Consider the following 13,749-nt stretch of genomic DNA (forward strand, 5'->3'; position numbering starts at 1 on the left):
GTGTGCAGAACCCAAAATATTAACAGTTTCCCAGTGAAGGGAAGAGAAAAAGAAAAACAACATTCACTTTGGTGACAGGTCTTCTGTCACTGCAAACCCCTTGGGAAGCAGGGGTTCTGATACCTAGCACGGGGCCGTGGGCTGCCGGCCCTCGGGAAGCCCTTGTTGAACAAGGGAATGAAACCTTACTGGATTCGACAGTATGGGGGTTTTTTTCTGGGTGTTCTTGGTTTCATTATCCTTGTCTCCTGGCTTCTGCCCACCACTCACGCCCCCTACACACACCGACAGGTGCCCTGGCTGAAGGTGGGACATGGGAGAAAGTGGCCAGAAAAGGCAGCCTTTTAAGTACTGGTCATTTAAAAGAAGTTTCTTTACAGATATTTCAAAATTAGGCAAATCGGAACCTTGCCTCCTTCTCCTTAAAAACTGTCAGTGCAGAAAACTTTTATTCAGATACTTGTGGTAAGTGCTGTTCGGTTAAAATATAGACTTTGTGGCTAAACATAACTTCTTATGCATTTACAATGTTTATCACACTCCTTTCCAAAAGCCAAAATTGGAAAAGGCCATGTTCCCAGAAAGGGGAAGGAAACGACCTTTTGGGGAACTATTGGGTTTCAGGTGCTGGGCTGACCCTCCTTTTGTAAAGGAGGACATTTATGTTGAAGAACGTGCCCGGACTTTGAGTAGTGGCAAACCCCAAAGTTGAATTTAGGTCTGCCTGACTTCGAAGCTCTTGCTCCTTATGCTACCCCCCTTTTACTTAATGTTACAAAAATGAATAAGTAAAGATCCATACAGGTTTGCAGGAGTGAGGCACCGTGGATACATCCCGAGTGAGGGAGGAAGAAGGTGCTACAAGCACAAGTGCTTTGGAGACTCTTACTGTGAACTCTTAGAGGGGAGGAAGGAGGAAGGAAGATTTTGATCCCGACTTCTTCCTCCTCCTTCTCACTTTAATCTGTTAGTTTTTACAACTTTTTTTAATGAGTGAAAGAAGAGCTCGCTGTCCCTGAGTGTTTAGCATTAAGGCTGATGCAGGCATCTCTTCCACCCTCGCGTTGCATCGTTTCCAAAGGAACTGGTTGCCCGGACTTCGTTATTATAGTAAGATCGATGCATTGTTCCTCTAGTCGGAAGAGAGCTTTTTAGCCTGAGTGTTCTTCCTTTTAAATGCTACCTTTTCTTACGTGATGTGGTTGGGACGATACTAAGCCTTTTCGGAGGACTGTCTGTTGGCCCTGATACTCTGAGTCTCTCTCCCATTTGTCACAGTTGACGGTGATGTGTTCCCATCTGCCAGGCATATGGAGTCGGTGGTGCTCAGCAAATCTTTGTTCCAGTCTGGTCCCAGGGAATATTTTGGAATTGTCTTATAAATTCTCCCTTTCCTCTCCTGAGCCCTCGTTACAGTCTATCTCTACTGTAGCGGCTATGGAAATCGGCCCTGGAATCTAATTAATGATGTCTGTCTTCCCTCCTCAACTGTACTGTGAGCCTCTGGAGACCGGAACTGGGTCTCATCCATCTTTGTGGGTCCCTCCCCTGACCCACCCTCCCTCCAAGGGGGGAACACAGTGCCTGCCAGAGGAGTGGCCCGTCGCTGTGTATTGGCGTGAGTCATTTTGTTGACTTGAGTCCTGGGCTAACCTGTCATTCCTGGTAACTGTGTGCATGCCACCGAAGAGGTCTGAAACTGGATTCCTGAAGGAGATCAATTTTGTGCTACCATTGATAGGGGAACCCCAAACAGAACATCTTTACAGTTTTCTGAATGTGGATTTTTATTTCTGTTAGGTAATATTTTGAAGACACCTTGGATTTCCACATTATTCGAACCACATTTTACTAAATCCCAAATCAGCCCTAGTTAACACTTTCAAAGGGTTGTTAGGGTTTATTCACAGATTTTTCTAAGATAATTCCAGCCTTGATAAACAGGCTGGGGTCCACTTCAGAAACAGTGGTGACAGTCGTGGTAACAACATTGTCTTCTATTGGGACTGCAGTTAGGAATCGAGTGGTTATCGTCCGGCCTCGGCTGGGACAGCCCGTGGCCCTCCAGATTGACAGGATCGCGGTGGAAAAGGTTGTGACTCTCACTGCTAGTTTTCAGGATACAAAGAGCCTCTTCACCTCCAGATATACCATCTTTTGCTATGTATAATGCGCATCCTTATTTTTCCCCTCAAAAACTGGGGGGTGGGAAGTACGCATTATACACAACAAAATACAGCATTTGAAACTTGGGTAGTTTACAAAAGTTACCTCTTTGGATTCAGCTCAGAAAAAATGTTTTCTGCACAATTCCTCTGCTCCCCAAATTTCATGATACTTTTGATTTCTGGCAGAGTGTCACTCATGTGTCTTAGTAAGTTTGGTAAGGAAGGTCCAATGTTGACAGTTCTGTTAAAAACAGCAGGATGTGAGAGCACCCGCCTCTGAAGCCAAGTCAAAGTGGAGGAAAGGACCTCTTAGGCACTGGTGTTGTTCAGTCCTGGTTCCAAAACAGTCCCAGGAAAATGACCTAGGACAGCTCTCCCCCCCAAGGCGAGCCCCGTCCAGTCTGTGGTTCATTCCTCCATCGCTGTTTGGGCCTTTTTCAGGTGAGCCGTAACTTCGAGCTGGTTGGCCGGGTTAACTTGGATCAGCTGGAGCAGATGAAGGAAAAGCTGGAGAGCTCCAGCAGCGATGACGAGGACAAGGAGGAAGACATGAACAGCAAGGCTGATGACAGAGGTTAGTCTCCTCCCTGCCCTCGGAGTCCCAGATGGCAGCCAGCACGTCCGTGGGGAGACAGGGAGGCAGGGGCTGTTGTAGGAGCAACAGAAAGGACGATCCTTCTTAGTTAAGTAGCAGAACAGAATGACTTCAGAAACGTGTCAGGGGTCATGTCTTGTAAACTCTTACCAGCTACAGAAACTCCCAGGAAAAGAGGTATTTTTCTCCCTCACTATACTTTATGTGTTTATTAAAAATATGTAGCAGTGATTTGTCTTTCATTAGGAAAACTGGTGTCTTGGGAATCTTAAGAATAAGGACTGGCGGACGGCAAGACAGATGACACTGCACAGCTCTCAAGGAATATAAATGCTTATTTCAAGTCACTGCTGCTGGGCTGTGCACCACGGGGGTTGTGGGGCAGGCTGCAGAGGACTTGGACCCTGAGCCCTCTCTCTAACCCCTCAGCACGGCTCTTGCCTTAACCTCCTTTTGCTGTCTTTGCCTTGTAAAGAGGGAGAAGGAGACCAATAGCAACCACTTAGGCATGTGCTTGCAGGGGACCCGGGGAGGTCTCATGGAATGTTTGTGCTGTTTTTCCAACTTCCTCTTAGTCTGTAATTATGTTCAAAGTGATGTCTTGGGAAGGCGTGTGTAGTCATGGACACACATTTATGTGACCTAGAGTTGGTTCTCTGGATCGTTCAACGTAGACTATTGTGGAAATCCCAAGATGGTGCATGTAAGCATAGAGGGTAAAATATGTCAGTTTAGTTACTGCAGACATATCGAAAGCACCCAGATAACATCAGCATGAGAAACGAGCATTCTCGATGTCATCCCAGGGATGAGAAGGATGGTGTTCGCTGGCACTGCTGAGCATCCTCACGCACCAGGCCCGGTGTCAGTGGCTTCCAGATGACCCGTTTTGCTCTGATCTTACGTAATGGAGAGGGGTCGGCAGTGGGCCTGCCTGGATTTGGCTCTTGGTTCTGCCAGTAGCTATAGAACTTAGGGGAAATTACTTTAACTCCCAGTGCACCTACTATCAATAATAATGTCACCTACCTCCTAGGGTGGTGTAGAGTTTCAATGAATTAATACACAAGACATAAAACCAGTTCCTGAAACACAGTAACTACCTAATACATGATAACCTTGCAGTATGGGTGGTATTATTGCCATTTTACAAACAGGGAAGTAAAGGCTCAGAAAAGTGAAGACTCATTCAAAATTTAGAAACAAACCAAAAAGCCAGTAGAGGTGGAATTTAGTCTTTTGGCTCCAAAGGCAAGATCCCCTTTACACTACATACCATTTCCACAACTGCTTTGGACAGTGGAGTCTTCACTGAAGGGAACTTGGCCCGGAATTCTGTCAATTCTGTGGCCCTTTGGGTCTCACTCTAAGGTGCTCTTTTGCAAAATATCTTGATTTTTCCTCCTTGGTGAGTCTGCAAGCCTAAGAAAGAGTATTTGGTGGCACTTTCCCTCCGAGGTTCTCCCTGTTCTTTTTGCTGACCTGCCGCCACAACCCACACCTGCGTGAGGCCATAGCAGGAAACCACGGATTAGCAAAGTGGGGGTCCATGTTGGCCCCTCAATGCCCAGCTAAGATGACAGTGGGGACTGCCAACCCAGGTGTGCCAGCGTGCCCATGATCAACCTGAAAAACAAGTGGGCCGGGGAAACACCCCACCTTGTAGGCTGATGGCCCCTGTGCAGTTACAATGTTTACTAGTAGATGCCACACTCATCCATTTCTTATCGGGAGAGTGGCTGTGATCTGAGAAACATGGTTTGTCAATTTCTTTTTCTTTTTTTAACATTCCACAAGTATGTTCTTGGTGATGAATGCTTGAGCATCTGTGCACTGTTGCCAGGGCTCTCTGGAAAGGGGTCCTTTCAACAGAGGCAAGGAGGCTCCTGTTTCTTCCTGCTGCCCTGCCGTTCCTCTCCCGGAAATAAATCCCTCCTCCCTGCATCCTGAGACTTTGCAGCCATACGAGGCTGAACACACATGATTTTGGAGGTTATGAGCATCGGCAGAGGCAGGAACCCCTTTTGGTCCTTCCCTGCGACTCCTCCAAAATAAGAAAAGTAGGAGAAAAAACAATGGCAGTTAGAGGTGTGGGCACCGGCTAAATTTCCTTGCTGACTCAGCGTGGCCGCTGCCTTCACGCAAGCACTAGGGCTTCAGACCAGCTTGGCCTGCTCACTTCTCACTGGAAGGGAGGCTCACATTCATGAGCCTTAATCACACGGGAAAAAAGAAAATCTTGGGGTGGAGAAGCATGTATTTCTCTCTCACCAGGTGGGGGATTTACATGAGTAACCTCTAGTAATGTTAATGGAAATTGTAAGCCTACACCGTCCTATCCCCTCCCAGTGCTTGAAAGAACAGCCCCCTTTGTCTCATCTCCTTTGAATCAATTTTCCACCATCTAGGTAGATTCTTGCCAACAAGAAGAAAGGACACACAGTAGCCTCGGGGTGTTTTTGCCAGCCGCTCCATCTTCTAGGAGTAGAGAGTGGGAGGTGGCTTGAGCACAGCTCTCGGGACTGATGGAGAGCTATTTGATGTGTGACAGGTAATGATTGGCCTCCTCCTTTGAGGCTGAAACAGCATGAGCCATTGGAAAGAATAGATGAGTGGTTTCATGTCTCCTAAGGGTAAAGGCGTGCGTGTGCCAGGAGCATGCCCCTCCGTTGGCAGGGTAGACTTGCAGCAGGCACACTCGGTTCAGGGCGCTCTCCTCCTTGTGGTTACCCCCTTCCCGGTGTCTTTTTCCAACTCCAGAACCAGAGGGAGGACTGACTGGCCACACTGCAGGTGCTGCCTAGAAAGCTGGGGTGTGGGGAGGATTTGAAAGAGAAGAAACCAGGCATGAAGAAATCAAAATTAACCCAAGCAGACTCCTCCCCGCCCCCTCTCATTATGCAGCTGGGAGGAGTCAGGAAGGCATTCTGTTGATTTCTTGCCCAAGATAATCCCTGCTAAGAAATTAATGCGCAGAGCAGATGGTGCTGTCTCATTTCCAATGAAAAGAATCAAGGAAGATAGTCTGTGCAATTATTTTTAATGGCTGGTGTGGTGATCTTCTTAATTTGTGAGAAAATGTTCTATCTTTTGTTAAAACTGGCCCCATTCACATAGCTTTTTGTGCTGGAGACTAAGGCAGCACAGAGATAACCTATCCTGTTAGCGTCGTCCTGAGGAATTTATTGGCTGGAGTATTCCAGCCAGGAGACATCTTCCTGTAATGTCTTGTATGGGCAGGCACGGAGTGACCAAACACATGGAGATGGTCAGCCTTGCCCTGAGCACTGCCCTCACTCTGCAGTGTGGCTGCAGAGCTGTCCAGGTCCTGCGGTTTATAACCCACAGGGAAATTTGGCCCCCTGTGTTATAATGAAAGACATACGGGCTTGGGACTCAGGGTCACACAAAAACCATGTAAGCTCTCGTCTTGGAGTTTGCCAGGAGGAGTGGCCTGTATACAATTAGCCACCCAGCCCACGCTTATCAGACCTTTAACGTGCCCAGCGCCGTGGAGGGGACAAAAATGACGGTAGTCGATGTTTGATGTTTACAATTGAGGAGTAAATGCCGGGCAGCTGGCCAGGATCCCTCGTTAGCTGAGGACATGCTTTCTTTCACACGCTGGCCTCCCACTGTCCCGGATTCACGATCTCGCTAGGTTCTTTGCTTGCCGCTCTCACCCAGTGCTTGGAGCCACCCTGAGAGGTGCTGATGATGATGTTTGTGACAGACCACCACCATTCGTGAGTCAGGAAGGGATTCTCACCTGGAAGGGGTCATGGGTAACCTGGGCCGGTGCTTTCAGGAGCCTATGTTCTTATTAGGGATCAGAGATAAACTTGGGTCAAATAGAAAAACAAATTAGGTGCTAAACCTATTTGACCAAACAGAAGGGAGAGATTCCATAGGGAGAAAAATGCTGAGGTACCATTGGAATGACCCAGATTATTTGTAATAGAAGCAGCAAGAGAGGGGAGGCGTGGGGACACTTGGGACCTGGGAACCTGGAACAATTCTTGAGAGCCACTCCAGAAAGGCCCTTAGGCAGAAAGCCAGGTAGGAGAAAGAATAAGGAATCTGGAAATTGCTTGTACGAATGCTTTTACAAGGGAAGGAAGGAGAGGCGGTTTCCTCATAAATATAGGCTTCTGCCTTCTGCCTACTCCCACAGCACCCAGGTAACACTTGTTCTGCTTTCTCCTTCCAGATCTGATGAGATTTTCTGACCATGGGGCTGCTATCAACACTCAGAAGCGTTTTCCGTGTGAATTTTGTGGACGGGCATTTTCACAGGGCTCTGAGTGGGAAAGGCACGTGCTGAGACACGGCATGTAAGTTGAGCCATCTCAAGAACGCCTTTGCCCGGAGTGTGGGGTGGTAGGGAGACCAGGTTCTTTGTTTTTCTTTTTTTGGTTTTCTTTTTTTTTTTGTTCCCCTGATAGCACCCAGACCCCTCTGTGTCTCATTTCTGGGCATGGGAGGAGAGGCAGGTGTCAAGAACTAGGTTTCTCCTTTTCTGTTGGTTTTTAAAATGGTCACCTAGACACAAGTCAAATGAAAAATCTTTGATACGAATGACAAATCCCGCTCAAGCCCTCGCGTTAGAAGTTTCGCGCTTTCTTCAGCCAGTGTCCCTTCAGCTTTCATTAGCATGACATTCTCTGATAGAGCGTGGACCGGGGTCAAAAGATCTGGCTTCTGCTCCTGCCTCTGATGACTCATTCCCTGAGTGGCCTTGAACATTCCCACGCACCTCTTGGTGCCTTCAGTGCTCTGCCTCGGGGACAGAGCCAGCTTCTGCCTGCCTCCCAGGTAGGTGGGAGCATACCTGTAGAACGCTTATAAACCCTTAAACATAAAATTGTCCTCTGCACAAGACACTCTTAGTCCACCGGACACAGATCCTACGAGTTGGTCCTTTTAGCAGATGATACCCCTGAAACCTGAAGCATCTAACCTTCAGGAAATGTAACTTAGCTTCCTAAGGCATGGGTTCCATCTTCAGGTTTTTGCTTTTTGTTTATTTCTGTGGTTTGTTTCTGGACCTCTCCATTAAATCTTTAATACCCAGGTTGCTCTTCGAGTCTTAATAAACACAGCCAGTCCCCTAGCTTCCAGGTTCCTAACGAGTTTCTGCATAAGACAGTCCATGCTATTACCACTCACGACTTCACACTGTTCCCAGTAGAGGAGGGAACATAAAACAGTTATGTTCATCGGAAACAAAACATGATGTAATCACAACATAGTATAATAATGGATATTTCTGTAGGTTTAAATACCAGAAACGACCGAAGCGTAACATGTAGCAAGGATAAATCACTCACAGCCTAGTTATACATCTGTGACATTTGTTCCAAGGAAACAAGGCCTTTTTAGGACCAGGGAAATAAGGATTTGAGTCTTTTTGTTTGTTTGTTTGTTTTCTTAGGAAAAAAATATATGCTCATCTGTCTCTACCATCCATGTATTTCCAGGGCGTTGAATGATACCAAGCAGGTGAGCAGAGAAGAAATCCACCTAAACGAGAGCGTGCAGGACAGTATTAAGATGCCCTCTATAGAGGAAAAGGAAGATGATGAGGCAATCGGGGTAGACTTTTCCCTAAAGAGTGAGACAGTAGCCATCTGTGTAGTAGCTGCTGACAAATCTCTTCTGGAAAATGCAGAGGCCAAAAACGAATAAGCGTTTGGTGAAATTCTTAATCACACCTTACTTGAACCGTGATGAAAAGTGGGCGGGCCAGCTTGGGCTGAGAAGTGGGGGACAGACACGAGAAGACAGAACAAAGCTGCTTTTTAGGACTGAACAATCTATTTTCAAAGCACTGGTACCTGTGTGAGTGAGTATGTAAATTAAAGTTATTTAAATGGTTGGAATATGTGGCTCCTTTTCCATCACTACATCTTTTCTTCCGGATCTTCATCATGGAAGTTTGGTTCGTTGCAGAAAACAGAAGCACCTCCCGTGCGCACGGCGTGCTCTGCGGTGGTCTTGGACAGTATGTGGAAACGGAAGCTCCGTGACAATAGAAGACTTCTTAGGGGAACAACTTTGCGACGCACTACTTTGAGTGCGTTTTTCTAGTTTTAATACCTTAAGCTTTTTCAAGACCTAACTGCAGCCGCTTTGGGAAAAAACAAAAAACAAAACAAAAAAAAAAAACAAAAACAGAAAACAAAAAAACTGCTTTGCATAAAACAGTCACCTGTTTCCTAGTACCTCAAACTTAACCAAGGGAATTCTCTGCATTTGTCAGTACTACCTGTCGTCGTTGTGGTTAAATGTAGAGAGAACTGCTGGGCAAGATGGTGAATGGAGAAAAAAAAAAAAAGAGTTTTAAAGAAAGGAACACAAATTGTGCTTAAAATCCCCATGTGGGTTTTATTTCTTAAAATACTGTGATTTTTTTAATTATTTTAGTAAAAAACAAAACAAAAAAAAGAAACAGACTTTAATTATTAGATAACTGTTTGTGAATTGTCATCTTTTATTCCAGGTAAGCTGTTTATTAGTGTTCAACTATAATTTAGAATTTGCTAGATTCATATGAGCTAATTTTATGGTGACTGTGGAGTTTTGTTTGCCACATGTTCATTTTCTATCAGTTTGAGTGTTACAAACACAGCACAATTCAGTTTTTCATATAAATTGTTTTATGTGTGTGTGTTGTTATTGTTGTTTTAATTTGGGGGCAAGGGAGATTTAGGGGTTTTTTTGTGAATAGGAATGTTTTTATTTTAAACATGGAAATAACAAAGAAGTTAACTTTCTTTCTTTTTTTTTTTTTTTTTTTAATTTAACTAAAGAACCAAACTTTTCGGCACAGCTATGCAGCTTGTGGGCCAGACGAGGAAGTCCTCTTCACCCTTTTGTTGCTTGTCAAAAACACATTCTCCGTCTCACACAAATCATTTCTGTTACGAGGGGCTGGCTTTTGTGTGTGATTTAAAATCTGTGTTTTGTTTTTGTTTGCATTGTGTTTGGGGGGGGGATAAGGGGATCCCATCCCTTTGGCGAGAATGGACAAAAAATACTCACATCCTCCAAGGAGCCTGGAGAACTGCTTTTTTTTTTTCTGTTTGTTTAACTCTAGCTGCCAGCTGCTCTGTTTCCCCACCTTCGCTTTTTCAGGAGGGAGCAGCTTAGACGGAATCGAAGTCTACGTTTTATAATACGTTCTGATTGTGAACAGAGAATTTTCGTTCCAAAAAGTAGAAAAGAACTTTCCTTGAAGCCTAGGTTTTAGAAGCCTGTGTGCTTGTGTGCTTGGGTGTGTGTGTTCTCGTGTGGGCGTGTGTGGGTGTGTGTGTGTGTGTGTGAGAGAGTCCTTTGGTTTTCATGTTTTGTTTTGTTTTGTTTTTTTTAACTTGGAAGGGTTGGGGGCGGGGGAGGGGAGAAAGGGAAGGGGACTCGCTGAGATGACAGTGTCCCACATAGCTTCAAATAAAATCCATGGAAAGATACTGCATTTGTGGAATAAGTGCTTACTTGAAAAGCATGTTCTTCTTTTATTTTCTTGCTGTTAAGAATTTTTATTTGTAGGACATTTATTTTAATTTAATTTTTTTTTTTAGGGATGAGGGCCATCACATGGAAACCAGAAAATGGGGAAAGTGTGAACTATCTAAACAGAGATTCATTTTGTGTCCATGTTTGTTTTTAATTGGCCTCGTTTCAAATGTATTAAACAGTTCCATACCTGGATTGGGTGTTTATTATGATTACCAAAAAACAAACAAAAAAGAAAAAAAAGGAAAGGAAGAAAAAGGAAAAAAAGAAAATAATTGTGACATGCTTTTATCACTACTTTATTTTTCAAATAACATGTAAATATTGTAATCCATTGGATTTTGTTTTGCTAACCTGTTAATAAAAATATGGGACCATTATCCTTTTAACAAGGCTAGAATGTCATTTTTTTTCTTTTTTCAAACATATACCTGATATTTTGTGGCCGCACATTTTGGATGCATTATTACAATCCTGTTGACTGTAATGACATAGAATTTACAACATTTTTTTTTGTTTAATTTATACAGAGGACATTTTTTTTCAGAGCTTGAGAGAAGAAAATAAATAGCAAAGCGATAACCTATTGACTCCAATAATCAGTGTCTCCCAATACTTGGTGAAAGACAGGGAGCTTCTGAGTTCTGGAAGCCAAGGGTTTAAAAACAACAAAAAACACACAAGTAGGTTATTCAAGTTGTTTGCAACATACATTTTGTAATAAAATGTGAGAAATTAATAAAGAATTTTTTTCACATGTGTCTATGTGCATCTGTTGTAGATCATTTATAGATGTAACTACAGGTAAATGTAGAAATAGTGCGTCATTACCTCTCAACGCATAGATACGAAAGATTGCAAGCCACTGAATCGACACACGAGTATGAAAGGTAAAGTTAAGGTGAGGTACGAGCTGGGATTTTAAAATGTTCATATTTCTGCATCAGGGATTTATCACCAACTGGGGGAATTTTATGGAGGGAATGTTTTCCATCAAAAATGTGAATCGAAGTGGTGTATGGAGGTTCAGAAGGAGGAAATGCCAGTGATTAATGACACCTGGGGACCCTGAATCCATGAGCACAGTGATTTTAAACTAACCGCAAGTTACAGCCACTGCCTCAAACTATCTTACTGTGCATCCTGCGCCAGTAATTATCATCATTGAGCTACCCTGTTATAACGCGAAGGAAAAATTAATAGTCATGAAACCTAGAGTAAGAGTAAATCAATAGCAACACCACCGATTGTTAAACTCGGAGCTGATTTACGCTGTCTGCCTTCAGTGCTAGGAGATGGAGATTCATGGATCATTTGTTCTGAGCTCATTCTAAAAATCTGGTTCTCACCATCCCTCATCTTCATCCCCTTCACAAAGGAAAGTTTTACTTACAAGAGGATATAAAACAGAAAACAAAGCTAGATAAATCAGGACCCAAAGGAAAGTGAGGGCTGAGTAGCAAAGTGATAATAGCAGGGATTGGCAAAATGCATTCCATGAGGCCATACCTAAGCCACATGTTTGCTCCTGAGTGTCTGGTTAGCAAGGCCAAAATGATCAAAACTACAATCTTAGTAACTTTCAGTTATCAAGTGCTCAAGAGAGACTCTACCTTTTCTGGAACTCCAGGTTGAGAAGTTTCTTCTTATGTCTTTCTAAAGAAGAGAAAGTGACATAATGCTCATCTGTTATAAAGTAAAGCTACTCTCATGGCCTCCATCAGATACTTAATAAGCAATGGTTTACTGAGTTCATGTCTAACCCATAGTCCCTCTCTGGCTTATGGAGAGGAAGTGGATTGACTGATATGTTAGTCCTGGAAGAGCTGTAGAAAAGTACCACCTGTCCCCTGTCTCTTAAAAATTATATTTTATTGATTATGCTATTACAGTTGTTCTGATTTTTCCCCTTTGCCCCCCTCCACCCAGCACCCACCACTTCATAAGGCCATCCCCCCACCATTGTTCATATCCATGGGTCATGAGTGTAAGTTCTTTGGCTATGTCATTTCCTATACTGTCCTTTACCTCCCCATGGCTATTCTGTAATTACCTTTTTGTACTTTTTTTTTTTAAGATTTTATTTATTTTTAGAGAGGGAAGGGAGAGAGATAGAGAGAGAGACATCAATGTGCGGTTGCTGGGGCTTATGGCTTGCAACCCAGGCATGTACCCTGGCTGGGAATCGAACCTGGGACACTTTGGTTCCCAGCCCGCACTCAATCCACTGAGCTACGCCAGCCAGGCTTTTTGTACTTCTTAATCCCCTTACCACTTCACCCATTCCCCTACACCCCGCTGCCATCTGGCAACCATCAAAGCATTCTCTGTATCCATGACTGTCTCTGTTCTTGTTTGCTTAGTTTGTCTTTTAGATTCAATTATTGATATGTATCTTTGCCATTTTATTCATAGTTTTCATCTTTTTCTTAAATAAGTCCTTGTAACATTTCATATAATAATACTTTGGTGATGATGAACTCTAGTTTTTTTCTTGTCTGGGAAGCTCTTTACCTGCCCTTTGAGTCTAAATGATGGCTTCACTGGGCACAAGCAGTCCTGGCTGTAGTTCTCTGCTTTTCATGCCTTTGAATGTGTCTTCCCAGTCCCTCTAGCTGAAAAGTTTCTTTTGATAAATCAGCTTTTTTTTTTTTTTGATTCTTTTTTTTCTTCTTGTTCTGATTGGTTGTTTTTTGCCTCCTTATGTTGCAAATCATTGATTTGATTCTCAGCTTCATCCACTCTACTGTTGTTTCCCTGTAAATTGTTCATTATTTCAATTAGTGTATCCTTCATTTCTGACTAGGTCTTTTTTACGCTGCTGAGGTCCTCACTGAGTTTCTTGAGCATCCTTATGTTTTGAACTTTGCATCTGACAGTTTGCTTATCTCCATTTCATTTAGCTTTTTTTCTGGAGTTTTGATCTGTCTTTTCATTTGGGCCATGGTTTCTTGTCTCCTCATTTTGGCAGCCCCCCTGTGTTTGTTCCTGTGTATTAGGTAGAGCTGCTTTGACTCTGTGTCTTGATAGCATGGCCTAATGTAGTAGATGTGTTGTAGGGTCCAGTAACGAAGCCTCACCTATCATCCAAGCTGGGTACTCAAGGTGTGCCCCTCTGGTAGACTGAGTGCACCCTCCTCTCTTAGTTGAGCCTTGGTTCCTGTTGGCAGATTAATGGGAGGGTTTTGCCCAGGCCATTCAGCTACAAGGATTGGCTGTGACCACTGGCCTCCAACCTCCACCCTTTGTGGAGGATCAGCTGTGCAAAGGCATGGTGGGCGTGCTCTGATGTGGTCTGTAGCTGTCCACTGGGTGGGCTGGCCCTGGGATTTCTTGGGTGGTGCAGACTAAGGTCAGTTCTCACCTGTTTTGCTCAAGGCAATTTTGCCTGACCTATAGAGCAGTCTGAGGTGGCTGTTACTTAATGCTGGGCTTGGAGATTCCTAGATGAAGGCGAGCTGTGAAACCAGG

The 13,749-nt window shown here is 44.0% G+C and overlaps 1 protein-coding gene across 11 annotated transcripts in view; it reads left to right on the forward strand.

Moving 5' to 3' along the window:
- The window catches only part of ZNF462 (zinc finger protein 462), a 139,384-nt gene extending 128,349 nt beyond the window's left edge, over window positions 1–11,035 (forward strand). For 9 of the 11 annotated variants that reach the window (XM_036022008.1, XM_036022004.1, XM_036022005.1 and 6 more), the window contains 3 exons: window positions 2,610–2,742; window positions 6,974–7,097; window positions 8,244–11,035. In XM_036022008.1, coding sequence (XP_035877901.1) covers window positions 2,610–2,742; window positions 6,974–7,097; window positions 8,244–8,451 — 465 coding nt within the window. In that variant the 3' untranslated portion in view covers window positions 8,452–11,035. Of the gene's footprint in view, window positions 1–2,609; window positions 2,743–6,973; window positions 7,098–7,434; window positions 7,579–8,243 lie in introns of all 11 variants that reach the window. The other 2 variants (XR_004902286.1, XR_004902285.1) reach the window with 2 other exon arrangements.
- The last annotated feature ends 2,714 nt before the right edge of the window (window positions 11,036–13,749 follow it).

Source organism: Phyllostomus discolor, chromosome 3, assembly GCF_004126475.2.
Source record: "Phyllostomus discolor isolate MPI-MPIP mPhyDis1 chromosome 3, mPhyDis1.pri.v3, whole genome shotgun sequence".
In the NCBI taxonomy this organism is placed as follows: domain Eukaryota; kingdom Metazoa; phylum Chordata; class Mammalia; order Chiroptera; family Phyllostomidae; genus Phyllostomus; species Phyllostomus discolor.